This window comes from Salmo salar, chromosome 15 (genome assembly GCF_965601325.2).
Source record: "Salmo salar chromosome 15, fSalSal1, whole genome shotgun sequence".
Taxonomy (NCBI): domain Eukaryota; kingdom Metazoa; phylum Chordata; class Actinopteri; order Salmoniformes; family Salmonidae; genus Salmo; species Salmo salar.
The window spans coordinates 62133512-62151368 of record NC_138305.1 but is presented as its reverse complement, the minus strand read 5'-3'; the positions used below and the strand labels follow the sequence as shown (position 1 = coordinate 62151368).

Here is a 17857-nt window from a genome sequence, read left to right as displayed (position 1 = left end):
AAAGTGGTGTAGGGGGTAAAACATATGACGTAATGAATTCATTGTATACTGGCATCATTGAAATTGGCAAGAAAATATCATAATTCTTTAACCAGGGGCGGGGCCTTCGCCAGGGTTGCAATCTGAGCCCTGCACTCTTCAATATTTACATCAACGAATTGGCTACTATTCTAGAAAAATCCTCAACCCCTGGTGTTAGTCTCCACAATTCAGAGGTTAAATGCCTACTCTTCGCAAATGACCTATGCCTGCTGTCACCCACAGCACATGGCCCACAGCAGAGCCTGGACCTGCTAGAGCAGTACTGCCAGACCTGGGCTCTGGCAGTAAACCCCAAAAAGACTAAAATAATGATTTTCCAGAGAAGATCCAGATCTCAGGGAATTAGACCAGTTCTCAATTGCACACACTACAATTACTTAGGTTTAAAAATAAGCTCAACTGGACACCATAATGATGCCGTGAATGAACTGAGAGAGAAAGCACACAGGGCATTCTACGCCATTAAAAAACAAATTTAAATTTAAATACCTATTACAATTTGGCTAAAATGAATTGAATGTGTCATTGAACCAATTGCATTTTATGCCAGCGAGGTGTGGGGTCCACTTGCAAAACAAGATTTCACCAAATGGGACAAACACCCCATTCAAACCCTGCATGCAGAGTTCTGTAAGATTCTCCTACATGTCTAGAGGAAAACTACAAACAATGCATGCAGTGCAGAATTAGGCCAATATCCACTAATAATAAAAACTAAAAAAAGAACAATTAAGTTTTGGAAACATCTAAAATACAGTGACACCCTCTCATATCATTACCAAGCCCTGCAATGCCAAGAGTTGAGCAAAGAAAAGAGTCCCCACATCCAGCTGGTCCTGGGGCTGAGTTCACAAACGTGTTCTACTAACACACGGAAGCTTCAGGACCAGAACATCCAATCAATCAGAATAAAACAAATTACAACACAATCAAAACAAAACTACATTGCTTATTGGGAAACACAAGCACAAAGCAAAATGCAGTGCTATCTAGCCCTAAATCGACAGTACACCATGGCTAACTATTTGACCATGGTTACTGATCAAAACCTCAGAAAAACCTTGACAAAGTACAGGCTCAGTGAGCACAGCCTTGCCATTGAGAAGGGTAGACACAGGAAAACCTGGCTCCCAGTAGAGGAAAGGCTGTGCAACCACGGCACCACAGCAGAACCTGAGACAGAGCTGCATTTCCTGACAAAATATCCAAAATATAAAACCAGGTTTCAAAGACCTCTCTGATGAGAATAGGCTACCCGTCCTGTTGGGGGAGGACGCAGAGAGTTGTGGGTTGGCAGGGCACTATATTGCTGCCTGCGATAAGATGAGGGACAGTGTCTGACAGACCAATCAACCTGCACATGTCCTCTATTGTATGCTTATTGTTATTGTTCAATGTATGGTTATTTTGACTCTTGGTTATTGTTGTCCCATTGACAATTTTGATTCTTATTATCTTAATATTGTAAATATCCAAAGTAAGCTTTGGCAATATGGAGAGAGAGAGAGAGAGAGAGAGAGAGAGAGAGAGAGGTTTTTCTTGTGTAGCCTTTTTATCTTAGAGGGTTTACAGTGCCACCATACTGTCATATGAGGTGAACAGAAGAACGGGTCTTAACATAAACTCATTACTGTAAGCCTGCCTCTGTGTGTGTCTTTGTAAAACCACTCAATCCGCTTAATAAACTTCTACTGCAAGTTTGGGTACCAGGGTTTCTGACGCATTCTTAACTTGAGTATTATGAGGCTGGGGATGAAATACAACCAAGACATTATATTGTTTGTTTGTTAGAAAAGGATGTTGCCTTTGAGAAACAAGTAAAAAATACTTTTCACAAATGGCCGACCCTCTATAGTACAAAATGAGGGCCACAGGAGAGACAGCAGGGCATCTGTGGTTCTAAAAGAGACTACACACTGTGTGTAGCCTACTGTAGTATTGGTTTCCCATCACTTGTAACTCAGTATGGGTACAGGTACAGACAAACACCAAACAATCCTGTTCTCTTCCTTCTTCAATATCAGCTGACAAAACCCAATATAACACTTCAAACTATCACACAGACTCAGAATTTTCTATGCCAAGAATCCCTATTTTATATCCCACAGTGACGTGAGACAGAGACGTCCTTTTCCATTTTCTAAAATGAGCCTGCCGGTGAGCAAAGACAAGCCATCTCTCCTCTCCAGCGCTGAGCGGCTTAGATCACTGATGAACATGTCACATCAGACCCACACAACAACACAGATGGCTGAGACGAGTGTTGGTGTATGTCGAGTAGGTATTAACGTGTGTGTGTGTTTGTGTGTGTACCAGTCTGGGTGTAGAGTAGGTATCAGAGTAGATACATGCCTCCACTACATCTCTAGTCCTCCACAGACTCTAAAGCCATTTGATGTAATCTCTCCAAGGCAAACAATTTATATGGCATACAAGCACACAGTACACACACAGTACGCACACACACAAACAAACGCACACACATACTGTATATACAGCACACATCTATTTATACAAAGCAGTTCATTAATATTTGATTCCTCTTTTAGTATTTTCATGCATTCCCCAGATCACTGGAAGAGAGGCACTGAAAGGCATTGTGGGAGATGGTGCCTACCTCGTCATACGTGTACCGGTAGTCTGCCTTCTTTGATTTCAGATCCCACAGGACCACGATCCCAGACTCATATCCAATTATAAGCTGGAATGAAAAAGTGACAGGCAGCCAGTGAGATTTGGCCCGGTGAGAAGATGATCCACGTCAGAGAAGGAATAATATGCTCAACATTCACACGGCAAGCTGTGGTGGGATGGGGGGGATGAAAGACAATGCATACAGGATACACAGCTTATAGGAGTCGCCTTTGACCTTGGTTCTAAACCAACAACAAGAAAAATAAGTGCATTTTGTTAAATGTTTTATTGATATCGGTTAACCAAACCATGCCTCCCCCACTCTAAAGTTGATATTATCAACATATTCCAAACAATGGACTCTTTTCAATTAAATCAAATGATAAATCATTATTTATGTTATTCTTTAGAATGTAGCTCATCTTGCACCATGAGTCCAAAAACACAGGTAATTGATAGACAAACATGTGAACAACTGTGGCTGACAAGTCATTCATCTCTCAAAAGCAATTATTTGTGTGTTCAAATAAAATATAAATAATGATCCAGCTAGCTATAATGTTTCATAGAGGCTAAACCTCTAATGTTTCATAAAGGCTAAACCTCTAATGTTTCATAAAGGCTAAACCTATAATGTTTTATAAAGTCTAAACCTATAATGTTTCATAAAGGCTAAACCTCTAATGTTTCATAAATGCTAAAACTATAATGTTTCATAAAGGCTGAACCAATAATGTTTTATAAAGGCTAAACCTACAGTACCTGCAGAGTGGTGGAGTGAGGAGGGAAGAAGGAAGAAAGAGAGAGAGATAAAGGTAAAAGTAAAGTGTGTGTAGTCTTTGAAGAAGTAAAGTCTTTCAGTAGGCTGTATATACAAATACTTTGTGTGGCCTGTTTGAATAAGCCATCAAGGTCTCATTTATCACCCACATGACTGTCTCTCTGTCTTTCTGTCTGTCTGCAGACTCATTGATGGCGGGGGGCATGGCACACTCTTCAGCATTAACAACAAGGAACGATACACACATGTAGATGTAATGTACACAATGTGTGGGCAGAGAGACACTCTATACCTTTCCCTCATCCATGGGGTTGTCACTTATGTGTACCACAGGACCTGGGTGGGCCTTGGAGGATCTGATAGAGAGGAAGAGAAAAGTAAGAGAGATCGCAAATAAGAAGAAAAGAGAGGTGAGAAACAACATTCACCTCAGCAGCATCAAAGGGAAGTCACATACATCAGACAGGTGAGGTAGTATTACATGTGTGCAGAGTTCACACACATCATGTAGATCACCTTGGCTTATAGTGAGAGCAGAGGACAACCATTGAGCTTAGAGCATCTAAAGGAACTTAGTCCCTTTGAAACAGAGCAGTGGGAAGGACAGGGCTAACTGCTGAAGCCCTGAGAGTCCTCTTTCAAAGACAAGAGCTTATTGACAGGAGAGATGGATGGCTGTCAGTCTCCTCTGAGTGTGTACTGTAGTGTGTGTTGTGGGAGCCTAGGGGAATCAGAGGTGAAACTCACAATAAAATAAGACAGCGGGAGACCATTTGCAGTGCTCAAACCAAAGTTGTTCTTTAATAAAGGTTGTGGGGAATGGGGAGGGGAGAAAGACAACGGAAAGGCCTCTCAGGTAACGGGTGGGTCACTCTGCGTCTGGCGTGGCGGGTCCTCTAACCGCCTGTGTTAATGAAAAAAAAGAGAGAGAGATGAGTCCAGGGTTTCAACCCTTGCTCTCAACTTGCGCCGGATGGCGTACTGCACGGGAATGGGTCCTCTTCCTTTGGGGGAAAAGAAAATGAAAAGAGATATGCAGTTGAAGTCGGAAGTTTACATACACCTTAGCCAAATACATTTAAACTCAGTTTTTCACAATTCTTGACATTATTCTAGTAAAAATTGCCTGTCTTAGGTCCGTTAGGATCACCACTCTATTTTAAGAATGTGAAATGTCAGAATAATAGTAGAGAGAATGATTTATTTCAGCTTTTATTTCTTTCATCACATTCCCAGTGGGTCAGAAGTTGACATACACTCAATTAGTACTTGGTAGCATTGCCTTTTAAATTGTTTAACTTGAGTCAAATGTTTCGGGTAGCCTTCCACAACCTTCCCACAATAAGTTGGATGAATTTTGTCCCAATCCTCCTGACAGAGCTGGTCTAACTGAGTCAGGTTTGTAGGCCTCCTTGCTCGCACACGCTTTTTCAGATTGCTCACAAATGTTCTATAGGATTGAGGTCAGGGCTTTGTGATGGCCACTCCAATACCTTGACTTTGTTGTCCTTAAGGCATTTTGCCACAACTTTGGAAGTATGCTTGAGGTCATTGTCCATTTGGAAGACCCATTTGCGACCAAGCTTTAACTTCCTTACTGATGTCTTAAGATGTTGCTTCAATATAGCCACCTAATTTTCCTGCCTCATGATGTCATCTATTCTGTGAAGTACACCAGCCCCTCCTGCAGCAAAGCACCCCCGCAACATGATGCTGCCACCCCCATGCTTCACGGTTGGGATGGTGTTCTTCGGCTTGCAAGCCTCCCCTTTTTTCCTCCAAACATAACGATGGTCATTATGGCCAAACAGTTCTATTTTTGTTTCATCAGACCAGAGGACATTTCTCCAAAAAGTACGATCTTTGTCCCCCTGTGCAGTTGCAAACCGTAGTCTGGATTTTTTTATGGTGGTTTTGGAGCAGTGGCTTCTTCCTTGCTGAGCGCCCTTTCAGGTTATGTCGGTATAGGACTCGTTTTACTGTGGATATAGATACTTTTGTACCTGTTTCCTCCAGCATCTTCACAAGGTCCTTTGCTGTTGTTCTGGGATTGATTTGTACTTTTCGCACCAAAGTACGTTCATCTCTAGGAGACAGATTACGCCTCCTTCCTGAGCGGTATGACCTCTGCGTGTTCCCAGGATGTTTATACTTGCGTACTATTGTTTGTACAGATGAACGTGGTACCTTCAGGCATTTGGAAATTGCTCCCAAGGATGAACCATACTTGTAGAGGTCTACAATAGCTGATTTATTTTGATTTTTCCATGATGTCAAGCAAAGAGGCACTGAGTTTGAAGGTAGGCCTTGAAATACATCCACAGGTACACCTCCAATTGACTCAAATGATGTCAATTAGCCTATCAGAAGCTTCTAAAGCCATGACATAATTTTCTGGAATTTTGCAAGCTGTTTAAAGGCACAGTCAACTTAATGTATGTAAACTTCTGACCCACTGGAATTGTGCAACAGTGAATTAATTATAAGTGAAATAATCTGTCCGTAAACAATTGTCATATACAAAGTAGATGTCCTAACCGAGTTGCCAAAACTATAGTTTGTTAACAATACATTTTTGGAGTGGTTGAAAAACAAGTTAAAATAACTCCAATCTAATTGTATGTAAACTTCCGACTTTAGGTGAGTCAAACATTGCCTACAATCTTCTTTGTCGTTGGATCGAGGTGCTTATCATATTCACTCCGGTTCTTCTGAAGTCTAGATGTACCCTCTGCCTGTCTACCCTAGTGCCCGAGTGACTGCACCTCTACTTATACCCATTTGAGGTAATGAGGGACAGGTGGGACCAATTCCAGGTGCCAATTGGTTGCAGAACCTGGACTGGGTAATATTGGTGTTGAATTCCAATTTTGGAGAAGGGATCACCATGGCAACAGAGGCAGGATGGGCAGAGTGCAGACAGCCTCCTGAAAACATGCTGCACCCACACAGAGGCAAGCACAAACACACACACACACACACACACACACACACACACACACACACACACACACACACACACACACACACACACACACACACACACACACCTAGTGATGTGCGGGTTGACTCATAACCCGCAGACCTCGCGGTTATATCCACGGAATGGATGGGTTTAGGGTCATTAAATGGGTTGAATGAAAAAATCCATAAATGTATAGTTCTTGTACAATTTATATCTATAGGCTACTTTAGGTTTTTCTTTCATTATTTTAGGCTATCTGGCATTAATGCGTAAACCTAAGCCTCAAGGTCTAACTGTACAAGCACCAAATAGGCTACACGCCAATCGCCAAATGCTTTTGGGAACAGGAAGACAAGTTAACGTAAATCCAAAAATGACAATGTCAAAGTTTAATTCAATAAGAGAAAAGCTGAGAAATGGAGAGTTGAAAATAAATAGAAGGGAGGGCCAGAAATGTAGTTTGGGAAAGATTTGGTGAAGTGCTAAAAGATGATGATAGCAGTGCAGGCTATATTAGCCTATGTGTGATGATTGTGAGGCGCTATACACATTCGACAGTCACAAGATGGGGATTTTAAATAGGCCTATGGCACGTCAAGGGAACTGTAGCCTACTGTTCAGATGGGTTAGATAGAAACTGAAACCTGGAAACTGACTGTATAACCTCTCACACATAGCCTTAATATTATCTCCTGCAGAATTAAGCGTTTCTTGCTGTAAAATGATACACCAAATGTAGGCAAAATGTTTACTTGGGAACTGGAGTGAAGGTGCTATGTTTATTAGCGTCATAAAAGCTGATAGTATTTCAACCACATAAAATATGCATCCAAACCAAATTGAAATCTTATCAGAAACATGTTGGGTTGCTTTCACACATTTCTATTTCCTTACAAATTAAAGTAATTTGGAAATTTTCAACAGGAAACCTTTCCTGTTTTTTTTAGGTATTTCATTTTCTCTCCGGTCACTAAACATCTTTGCTGCACAGAAGAAGATGACAAAGGAAACTTTACCGATGTCAGCTAGATTGAAGCATTCATTCTATAAATTTATGGCAATATTCTGGTGAGCAAGGGTTTAATTAGTCTTATAGGGCAAAATATAATAGGGAAAAAAGTGCATTGGGTATTCAGAGGATATTTATAGACTAAAATAACATTGATGCTTACAAGAAGGGGTTGGAACCGGTTCACGGAAAACAGGAAAATAGTTACATTTTTCAATGAACAGAAACTAAACCGGGAACGAAAGTGATCCATATACTGTTCCACAACAGAACCGTTATTGTAAAGGCATGGGAACCGGTTAATAACTTTTTTTTGTTCCAGGCATTTTTTTCTAGTCCCACAAAAAAAAACGCAACTAAGCGCCTATGCAAAGCCCTCACTGTGTCACTCAGAAACGTATGCCAGTGTCTGCCTGCAAGCTGAAAATCTTTGCCAGTGTGTGTGTATGTTTGGGCTACCTTCCCCCTCCGAAGCTTAAACTACTATACTGATGTTACCAGAGTGATTCAGAAGATAGAGAGAGAGATTTTTGATTAGCTAAAGAAGAATTGATAAACTTTTTCAATGCTAGTTAAGGATACCACAGTGTAGGCCTAGTTGGATTTATTAACTACAAAAAGGTCAAATGTGTTTTTTATTCTGGTGCTACTCTGCACACACAAGCTTGTTAGCTTGCTAGCTTAAGCTTGTTAGCTAGCTAGCTCAAAGGACATTCAAAGTTCCTTCACTGAAGCCGCTCCTGCCAGGTTTAATTCTGTGCACTTAAAACCTGTTAGGGCTAGGGGGCAGTATTTACACGGCCGGATAAAAAACGTACCCGATTTAATCTGGTTATTACTACTGCCCAGAAACTAGAATATGCATATAATTATTGGCTTTGGATAGAAAACACCCTAAAGTTTCCAAAACTGTTTGAATGGTGTCTGTGAGTATAACAGAACTCACATGGCAGGCAAAAACCTGAGAAGATTCTGTACAGGAAGGGTCCTCTCTGACCATTCCTTGGGCTTCTTGACTCTCTTTATTGAAAACTGAGGATCTTTGCTGTAACGTGACACTTCCTACGGCTCCCATAGGCTCTCAGAACCCGGGAAAAAGCTGAATGATGTCTTTGCAGCCCCTGACTGAAAAACATTAGGGCCTTTGGTAAGTGGTCTATCAGAGGACAATGAGACTGAGGCGCGTGCACGAGGCGACCCCATGTTTTTATTTTCTCTCTCTTTGAACTAAAACACGGTGTCCCGGTCGGAATATTATCGTTTTTTACGAGAAAAATTGCATAAAAATTGATTTTAAACAGCGGTTGACATGCTTCGAAGTACGGTAATGGAATATTTAGAATTTTGTTGTCACGAAACGCGTCGGGCGCGTCACCCTTCTTTACCCTTTCGGATAGTGTCTTGAACGCACGAACAAAACAGAGGATATTTGAACATAACTATGGATTATTTTGAACCAAACCAACATTTGTTATTGAAGTAGAAGTCCTGGGAGTGCATTCTGACGAAGAACAGCAAAGTTAATAACATTTTTCATATAGTAAATCTGACTTTGGTGAGGGCTAAACTTGGTCGGTGTCTAAATAGCTAGCCCTGTGATGCCAGGCTATCTACTCAGAATATTGCAAAATGTGCTTTCACCGAAAAGCTATTTTAAAATCGGACATAGCGAGTGCATAAAGGAGTTCTGTATCTATAATTCTTAAAATAATTGTTATGTTTTTTGTGAACGTTTATCGTGAGTAATTTAGTAAATTCACCGGAAGTTTGCGGGGGGTATGCTAGTTCTGAACGTCACATGCTAATGTAAAAAACTGGTTTTTGATATAAATATGAACTTGATTGAACAAAACATGCATGTATTGTATAACATAATGTCCTAGGATTGTCATCTGATGAAGATCATCAAAGGTTAGTGCTGCATTTAGCTGTGGTTTGGGTTTATGTGACATTATATGCTAGCTTGAAAAATGGGTGTCTGATTATTTCTGGCTGGGTACTCTGCTGACATAATCTAATGTTTTGCTTTCGTTGTAAAGCCTTTTTGAAATCGGACAGTGTGGTTAGATTAACGAGAGTCTTGTCTTTAAAATGGTGTAAAATAGTCATATGTTTGAGAAATTGAAGTAATAGCATTTCTAAGGTATTTGAATATCGCGCCACGGGATTACACTGGCTGTTGCGTAGTTGGGACGATCTCGTCCCACCTAGCCCAGAGAGGTTAATTCAAATAAAGCATGTCATAAAAAGATGCCCAGCTCTCAAAGCCTCCTCCTCAGCCCTATCTCGCTTTCTCCCCACCCGCAAAATTTGAGTTGCATCTTACGCCATAGGCTACACTTGTCTGTCCATCATGCCTGTAAACAGCTAGCTTGCCTGCTCTGTCTGCACTGATTGGTGAAGTATTTTACTGAGCTAAATGTAAAAAACTGTTGATTTCACAGGTTAAAAAAGGAACAGAAAGGAACAATATAAACTGGTACTCTTGGGGGTTCGAACTGGTTCAGAACTTTACTTTGCTGGTCGGAACAGTGGAATGGAACAAAAAAAATGTATGGTTCTGTTCAGAACAAAACGATCAGAAAATAATGGAGGTACAAACCCCTGCTTACAACTAATCATTTTCTTTATTCTGTCAAACTTGATAATTGAAAATAAATATAAACAGAGGTTTTATAAGTAACATCGAGTTGATGTACAATACTTGCCCTGGAGTAGGGGCGTCTCACCTATTCTGTAAAGTCTAAAGAGGGAGGGCTTACTGGGTAGGTTCCTCAGTCCTTTTAGTACACACACTATCTCACTTCAGGTTGTCACTGTGATAGCAAAAAATTCTGAAGCTTTCCTCACTAGATCTAGTCAAGTGTACAGAATTGATTTAGAGGCGAGTTGTGTTGATTCCTTTACTATCTCAGCCATCCAGGGCAAATCAAATCAAATTTATTTGTCACATGCTTCATGAACAATAGGTGTACGCTAACAGTTAAATGCTTACTTACAGTTCCCTTTTCCAACAATTCAGAGTCCTTTTTCCCTTTACTTGGTCGGCACTAAAGTATTGAGAGGATCCCCTACAAGGCTCTACATCTGTATCTGTGCAAGAGTGTGAAAATGAATGACAAGATGTAGAGGCCTGAATTCCACACCCCATACTTCTCTCATAATGGATCACGCCTGCTGTGGAATCTGACTTCTATATGGATGGCATTCACTTTAGCCCATATCATATTGCATGCATCACATTTACACACACATATGCAATACACACAAACCATATTTAGGCCATCAAACCCAATGTCCCATAGCGGATATCATACACACAAACACTGTCAAAGACCATCAACCACCTGTGGTGTGTATCACAAATGGATAGTATCAGCATGCATGCATAACCATACACACACCAGAGCATGTGAGCTGATTTGAGTGGTTGTAAATCCCGCTCATTGCTCATGGAGTGGTGCTTGCCCACTGCTCCTGCTTCATGTCCTTTCCGACCGCTCCTAAAACCGCTGTGTGCTCACAGGAAAAAATACTGACGCTCCAAATTTGCTCAATTCATTAAAATCACAATTTAACCAACACCCATTAATTTTGGACAACCTGGACCTATCATTTGTTGTTGAAGTATTGAAACCAAACCATATGATTTTAATGAAAAGTATTTGAATAAACATGAAATGGTGAATGTAAGAAGTAGACATCATTTCAAATAGGCTACATGTCATATTAAACAGCATATAAACACTCCAAATAGGTCAGGAGCCAGACAAGGAGACTAAGAATGAATAAAAATGAAATATTAATGCTATATTATTTCAATTATTTCAAGGCTATAGCCTACAAAGAAATACATTGTGAAGCATTTGTGAGTGCGTTACAATAGGCTGGTAGGGACATAAACCGCTCAGCATTTAAACAACATTTCATTGTATAGTCTATTCATCATTATAGTCTATAAATTGAGCATATAGGCTGTGACTTACTTAGAATGAAATACAAATTAAACGGAAAACGACTTATTACTGCCTTTGAATTCATTTTTAGAAACAGTAGTTTGGCCAGTCTGTGGCTTCAGGCTCATGCGATGGTCCCTGGAGAGCAGGCCAGCAGTAGAGAATATCCTCTCTACACTTGCAGAGCCACTGGGGATGCTAAATACCCTTTTGGCCACTCTTGCCAGGCTGGGCAGAGATGCAAAGTTGTTTTTTCTGTTTTCTTCTATAGGTAGGCCTAAAGGTTTTTAAGCAAAATAACCCAATCAAATCGGAACGCTCCTTGAACATGGGAATATGCCAGGCCTATTGGGCCGAAATCAATTATGGCCTATTGTATAGATCAGGGTTCCCCAACTGACAGGCCGCGTGCCAAATCTGGGCCACCAGCAATATTATCTGGCCCCCAAAAGCCCCCCAAATTATTCTCAATATTTTTTTAATAAAAAAATAAAAAAATAAATATATATATATAATGCAAAAGTTACATTTTAACTTAACTAATAAAGCAGGCAGCGGACCATGTTGTGGTGCTGAAACTTAAAGCTGCAACTGCAGCGCAATCAATAGGAGTTGCACAGCGCCTGGTGCTGAAAATATAGCTAACTTTTTATGCACGTGGCACACAGCAACAGATTGAGAGAAACTATACCAGTCGAGTAATTCATTTCAACAATAATCTTCATTTTAATTTGAGTCTAGGCCATATAAAATAACATAACTGCCTGAGGTAGGCTGGGGCATAACAGCATTTTTCACAAAAAAAGATATGTGACCTAATATAAATGTTTTTTTTTTATTATGCCGACTTCCAATTGCAACTGGACAAAAATGTAGCATCCTACATAAAACAATAATTTAAAGAAAAAAAGACAATGTCTGTGTCTGAATGTCTGTATTGGGAGTCTCGGGATAGCCTGCTCCTGTAAGAACAAACAGAAAATAATGTCAGCTTGAGACCTAAATAGCCCCGTATTAGCACTCACAATAATGTTAGTATTTACTAAATACAGTCATGTAGGCCACTGAGTTACTTACTTGGACACAATCTTGTGGATGTCTTGTGAGATAGATGTGAGTACAAGTCTGACTATCAGTCAAAAGTTTGGACAAACCTACTTATTCAAGGGTTTTTCTTTATTTTTACTATTTTCTACATTGTAGAATAATAGTGAAGACATAAAAGCTATGAAATAACACATATGGAATCATGTAGTAACAAAAAAAGGGTTATATTTTATATTCTTCAAAGTAGCCACCCTTTGCCTTGATGACAGCTTTGCACACTCTTGGCATTGAATCAGTAGGTGTGTCCCAACTTTTATTGGTACTGTGTGTGAAACCCGGTTCCTGTCGTGAGTCTATATTGCGTTCATAGAGGACAATTAGGACTCGCAGGTGTAAGTCGATCCAAACATTATTAGCACATAAAAGGCAAGTTTCGTTATTGTTCTTTATCGCACAAAAGGACTCGGAACTCCTGAGCGCATCCCTGATTTGGCTCGATGTCTGGAATTCAATCAGCTCAGTTTGAATTGCGGCCTCATCCAGCTAGGGTATCGTTTTCTTAGCAAGGGAGGATAATTATCCACCTGGGCGGACTGAGACGATCACATACAAACGCAATGATATCCCTGGGCATGCTGTAGTCTTCAAATCAATTGGAGAAGTTGTCCCTCAGCTGCTTGATGAAATCTTCCATCACCTCTGTGACAATGCTGCGGCCTGGTCCCACTGTCTGTCGTTTCTTCATTTTCCTGAAGTGCAGTAGCCTTTGAGATGTCCAAAGTACATGGGTTTTCCACCATGTACACAACTGTTTTCCCTTTTTCTTGTAACTGCAGATTTAACCCGTTTAAGTGACAGAATATGTCAGCCAAAAAAACTGTGTGTTTAGCTTGCTGTTAACGCTTTAATGTTTCTGCGTCGGGCCTCTGTCTGGGGCGGGAAGGCCACTTTGAAAGCTCCATGCTTAGATTCATAATGACATCTGAGATTGAATTATTTGCAAGCAGTGACATCTTCATTGCAAATAATACACACTGGCTTGGCATTGGGAAAATAAGATGGACTGAAACTTTGATTTTAATTATCCATCTTTCTTCTTGATACTTTTTGAGTGCGACATTTTATCTTGCTGTCAAGCTAATTATTCTGAACAAATGGTGACATTAAAAAAAGTAGTGTAGTCTTCAGTAGGCTATGTAGACTTGTTTTTCCCCACCAATCAACCACCGAGAAATATATATATTTTTTTAATAGAGACATAGTGATTTTAGAGTAATCAGATCAAAATGATTGTTATTGTCACTACATGTATTGTGTACTAATCAGGTGTGTTCAAAATGTTGTTCAATTTGTAGTGTAGGCCAATTAATTGTGCTAATATTACATTCTAATTATGTTCTGTCTTGCCAACTATTAGCTCAGAAAATTACACAAGGCCAAACTTAGTTGACGAACCCTGGTATAGATAATAGAACAACAATGAACTAAACGTTTAAGAGATCTGATTTTTTGTTTATAAATTCTTTGCTACAATGACACACTTAGTAATCTACCCACCTCGTTCCTTTCTTTTAGAATGTTCACGTAGTATTAAGTACACCATCATGCTTTCGGGATATGTGCCATTTCGGGACATCATTGCACTCCCTCTCTTGCTCTTGGTCCTCATTTAGCATCTGTGTGTTCTATCCATTTCTTTATGAAAATATTTAGCGAACACCATTACAGTATCTAAAGCAAGGGGCTATAGCAGCACACAAGTAGGCTACAAATGCATGCTGGGCCGGGCATGCCCTGAGCTAGTGAAGTGAGCACTACTGGAGGGAAATTGGAGCGGGCGAGAAGGCCGACGCTCCAGCCTTTGGGAATCTCGCTCTGCGCTCCAGTTAAATTGGGCACGCTCTGCTCCTCGCTCCGCTCCAGCTCTGCTCAGCTCACATACTCCAACACACACACACACGCACACACACACACACACAAGCATCCAACACTGAAACAGCGAAAACACAGTCACCCTGACCTCTGGTAACATGGCATTAACACCCTTAGCAACATGCCACCATCAATGATGGCAACATGCCAACGCAATATGTTTTGACTACCTATTAACAGTATGTGTATTCGGGGAAGTGGTATATTGTAGGTGCAGTTATCACAATGAGCTAACAAAAAAAAGGAGTCAGAGAGAGATTTTGTCAGAGGGGGAATGGATAGAAAGAAGAGTGGAGTGGAGTAGAGTGTGAGGACTAGTGAGTCAGCTTTGCTATCTTCTAGGTCCCTTGGAGGGTTGGCTGATTAGATCACCTATGTGTCTGGGAGACATCGGAAAACCCTGACTGCATGGGGCTCTCTCACACTTACATACTCACTCAGGATGCAGGGTAATTGGTAAGTCTTGACTGAATTATGCATTTTCATATACACACACCAGTGGAGGCTGCTGAGGGGAGGACGGCTCATAATAATGGCTGGAACGGAGTCAATGGAATGGCTTTAAACACATGGAAAACATGTATTTGATACCGTTCCACTCATTCCACTCCAGCCATTCCCACGAGCCCATCCTACCCAATTAAGGTGCCACCAACTTCCTGTGAGGCACACACACACACACACACACAGAGTTAGCAAAAGACAGGAATAAAGTGGGGGAAGGGAAAAGAGGGCGAGAGAACACCCTCTGGTGTTAACATGACCTGTGTGTCATAGTGGGCCTTAGGCTGTCCCTTACTCCTGTTATAGTTTTCCCTTGTACACACTGACAACATGCCTGACTATGACTCATAACACACACATTTTCATTGCATGTTCTCATTCACACATGACCTGGCCTCCTCCCCCTTGTTGATGACAGTGCAAGAGGAGGGGAGTAAGTCACACATACAGTGTAGTTCCAGGCTAGGCCCAGAGCCAGATGTATGGTTACTAAAAGCAGTATTTAAATAGCAGGGGCCTGGGGATGTTAACCATACACTGAAGCACAGAACAGAACCTAGCTTGCCATTGTTGCTATACTCTCCACACAGAGATAGTGAGAGAGGGAGGATAGCTAATCGGAAAATTGTACTATCCTCACCCACACCTGATTCTGATCTGGGAAACTGAGCTGGGCTATGATGACTGGTTTATGTGATGACTACAGGGATGGTGATGACTGGCTTTGTAATGTCCCACTATCCCCACTACTGTATGTCACATACTCTATGATCTAGTAAATTGGTTGTACTGTTCTTCACTATGCCTAGTCTAATCTTGAATACAACTTACTGTTACCTAGAAGTACTTGGTGTACTAAACTAGAACAGAACTGAACTGCAGTGTTCTGCTGTAGTATTGAGTGCTGCAGTATTTCCTAGTAATCTGCTTGACAGTGTTCAGTTCCACTCTGTAATGTTCAGTGCTCTGATCTTGTGTATTTCTCTCTATGCAGTGCAATACTGAGGTGGTGTAATATGAAGAGCGCCATCTTCATTGTTCCCTCAACTGCCCACTCCACTGTCCCTCTCTGATGACAGCATCAAAAGAAGATAATAGGAGAAGATAAAGGCAGTCAAGGTATCTAACGTTCATTCCAGCAGCCCAGAATAAGACGAGAGAGAGAGGAGAGAGAGGAGGGAGAGAGAAAGTGCCATCTGAATCACTCTCAGATATTCCCTTATCATAAAGCCTTTACGTGCAGATGTTCTGTTGTCATCAGAACTGAATATGGGCCACACGCACACACGTACAGTGCCTTCAGAAAGTATTCACACCCCTTGACTTTCTCCACATTTTGTTGTGTTAAAATGTATTATATTACACCCGCGGTTATATCCGCAGGGTGGACGGGTTTAGGGTCATTAAATATTGGGTGGGTGGCAGGCAGGTTGAATAAAGAGATGACCTACACGTCAATTGCCAAATGCTTTTGGGAACAGGCAGAAAAAGTTTACATCAAATCCACGGAGGCAAAAAGGACAATGTCGGAGTTTAATTCAATCAGAGAAAAGATGCAAAATGGAGAGTTGATAATAAAGAGAAGGGAGGGCCAGAAATGTAATATTTGGAAAACATTTGGTGAAGTGGTAAATGAGGATGATAGCAGTGTTATGTGTGATGATTGTGAGGCACTATACAAATTCGACAGTCACAAAACACAGACTTCAAACAGGCCTATGTCACGTGTCCCAAGATGGCGCCGACAGATAGGGCAGCTCTGCTTCTAACTCCTAAACAACTTTGCAGTATTTTGTTATTTTGTGTGTTATTTATTATACTATTAGCCCAGGACATTTTTTGTGTTATTACATACAGCCGGAAATAACTTTTGTATATCAGAGCGGCGGTAACTCACCAGCATTACGAACGGGAATGCGACTTTCCCGAATTGTTCGTACCCCCCAGGGCAATTGAACTGATTCCAGAGGCTGATCCAAAACACCACCAGCGGAGAACAGGTATTTGGAGTGGACTTCTAGCCCGACTCAGGAGGCGCACACACCATCCACCGCTTCCGAGTATTTAACCCCTGTGCGACATCCAGCAAAAAATCATATCGCCATTAGCATAACAAAATGTAATAAAAAAAAAAAATCAATTTTTTTTTCAAATTATATCGTTTTATAGATACACCTCTCCTGAATCGAACCACGTTGTCCGATTTCAAAAAGGCTTTACAGCAAAAGCAAAACATTAGATTATGTTAGAGGAGTATATCGTAAAAGTAGCCACATAGCCATTTTCCGACCAACCACATGCATCACAAATAACCAAAAAACAGCTAAATGCAGCACTAACCTTTGACAATCTTCATCAGATGACAATCCTAGGACATCATGTTATTACATCATTAGCTTGTTGTTGTTAGCGCGTTCTGAAAGCTTCACCAAAAGTTCCGACGTGCGCGGGGCTACTCTTTCAACAAAATGCATTTTTTTCTTATTTAGGTTCGTTCAAACATGTCAAACATTGTATAACATAAATCTTTAGGGCCTTTTTCAACGAGAGCTCCAATAAGATTCGAGGGGGACGATTGCATTGTGTTTCAAAATGTTTCGAAAGGGGAGGGTAACCAGGGGCGCCGGCGTCATAATGGTGATGGCCCTCTCCGTGTGACTACGTTCCACAGCGTGTCATTCTGTCAGTTTTCACAGTAGGAGACTCAAATCACTTTGTAAAGACTGGGGACATCTAGTGGAAGCAATAGGAAGTGCTCAATGAACCATAGCTCACGGTGTGATTAATAGGCAACGTGATGAAGTTGAGTTCGCAATTCAGAATTCCACTTCCTGTTTCGATCTGTCTCGGGGTTTTGACTGCCATATGAGTTCTGTTATACTCACAGACACCATTCAAACAGTTTTAGAAACTTTAGGGTGTTTTCTATCCACAAGTATTAATTATATGCATATCTTAGCTTCTGAATTTGAGTAGTAGGCCATTTA

General features: G+C 40.9%; 1 protein-coding gene across 1 annotated transcript in view; it reads right to left on the bottom strand.

Annotated features, from left to right (window-relative positions):
* The window catches only part of stxbp5a (syntaxin binding protein 5a (tomosyn)), a 192661-nt gene that overhangs the window by 61939 nt on the left and 112865 nt on the right, over positions 1-17857 (bottom strand). Inside the window, exons 6-7 of the mRNA XM_082961931.1 lie at positions 3750-3813; positions 2660-2743 (exon numbers count right to left, since the gene is read on the bottom strand). Of these exons, the coding sequence (XP_082818057.1) occupies positions 2660-2743; positions 3750-3813 (148 nt within the window). The remainder of the gene's footprint in view (positions 1-2659; positions 2744-3749; positions 3814-17857) is intronic.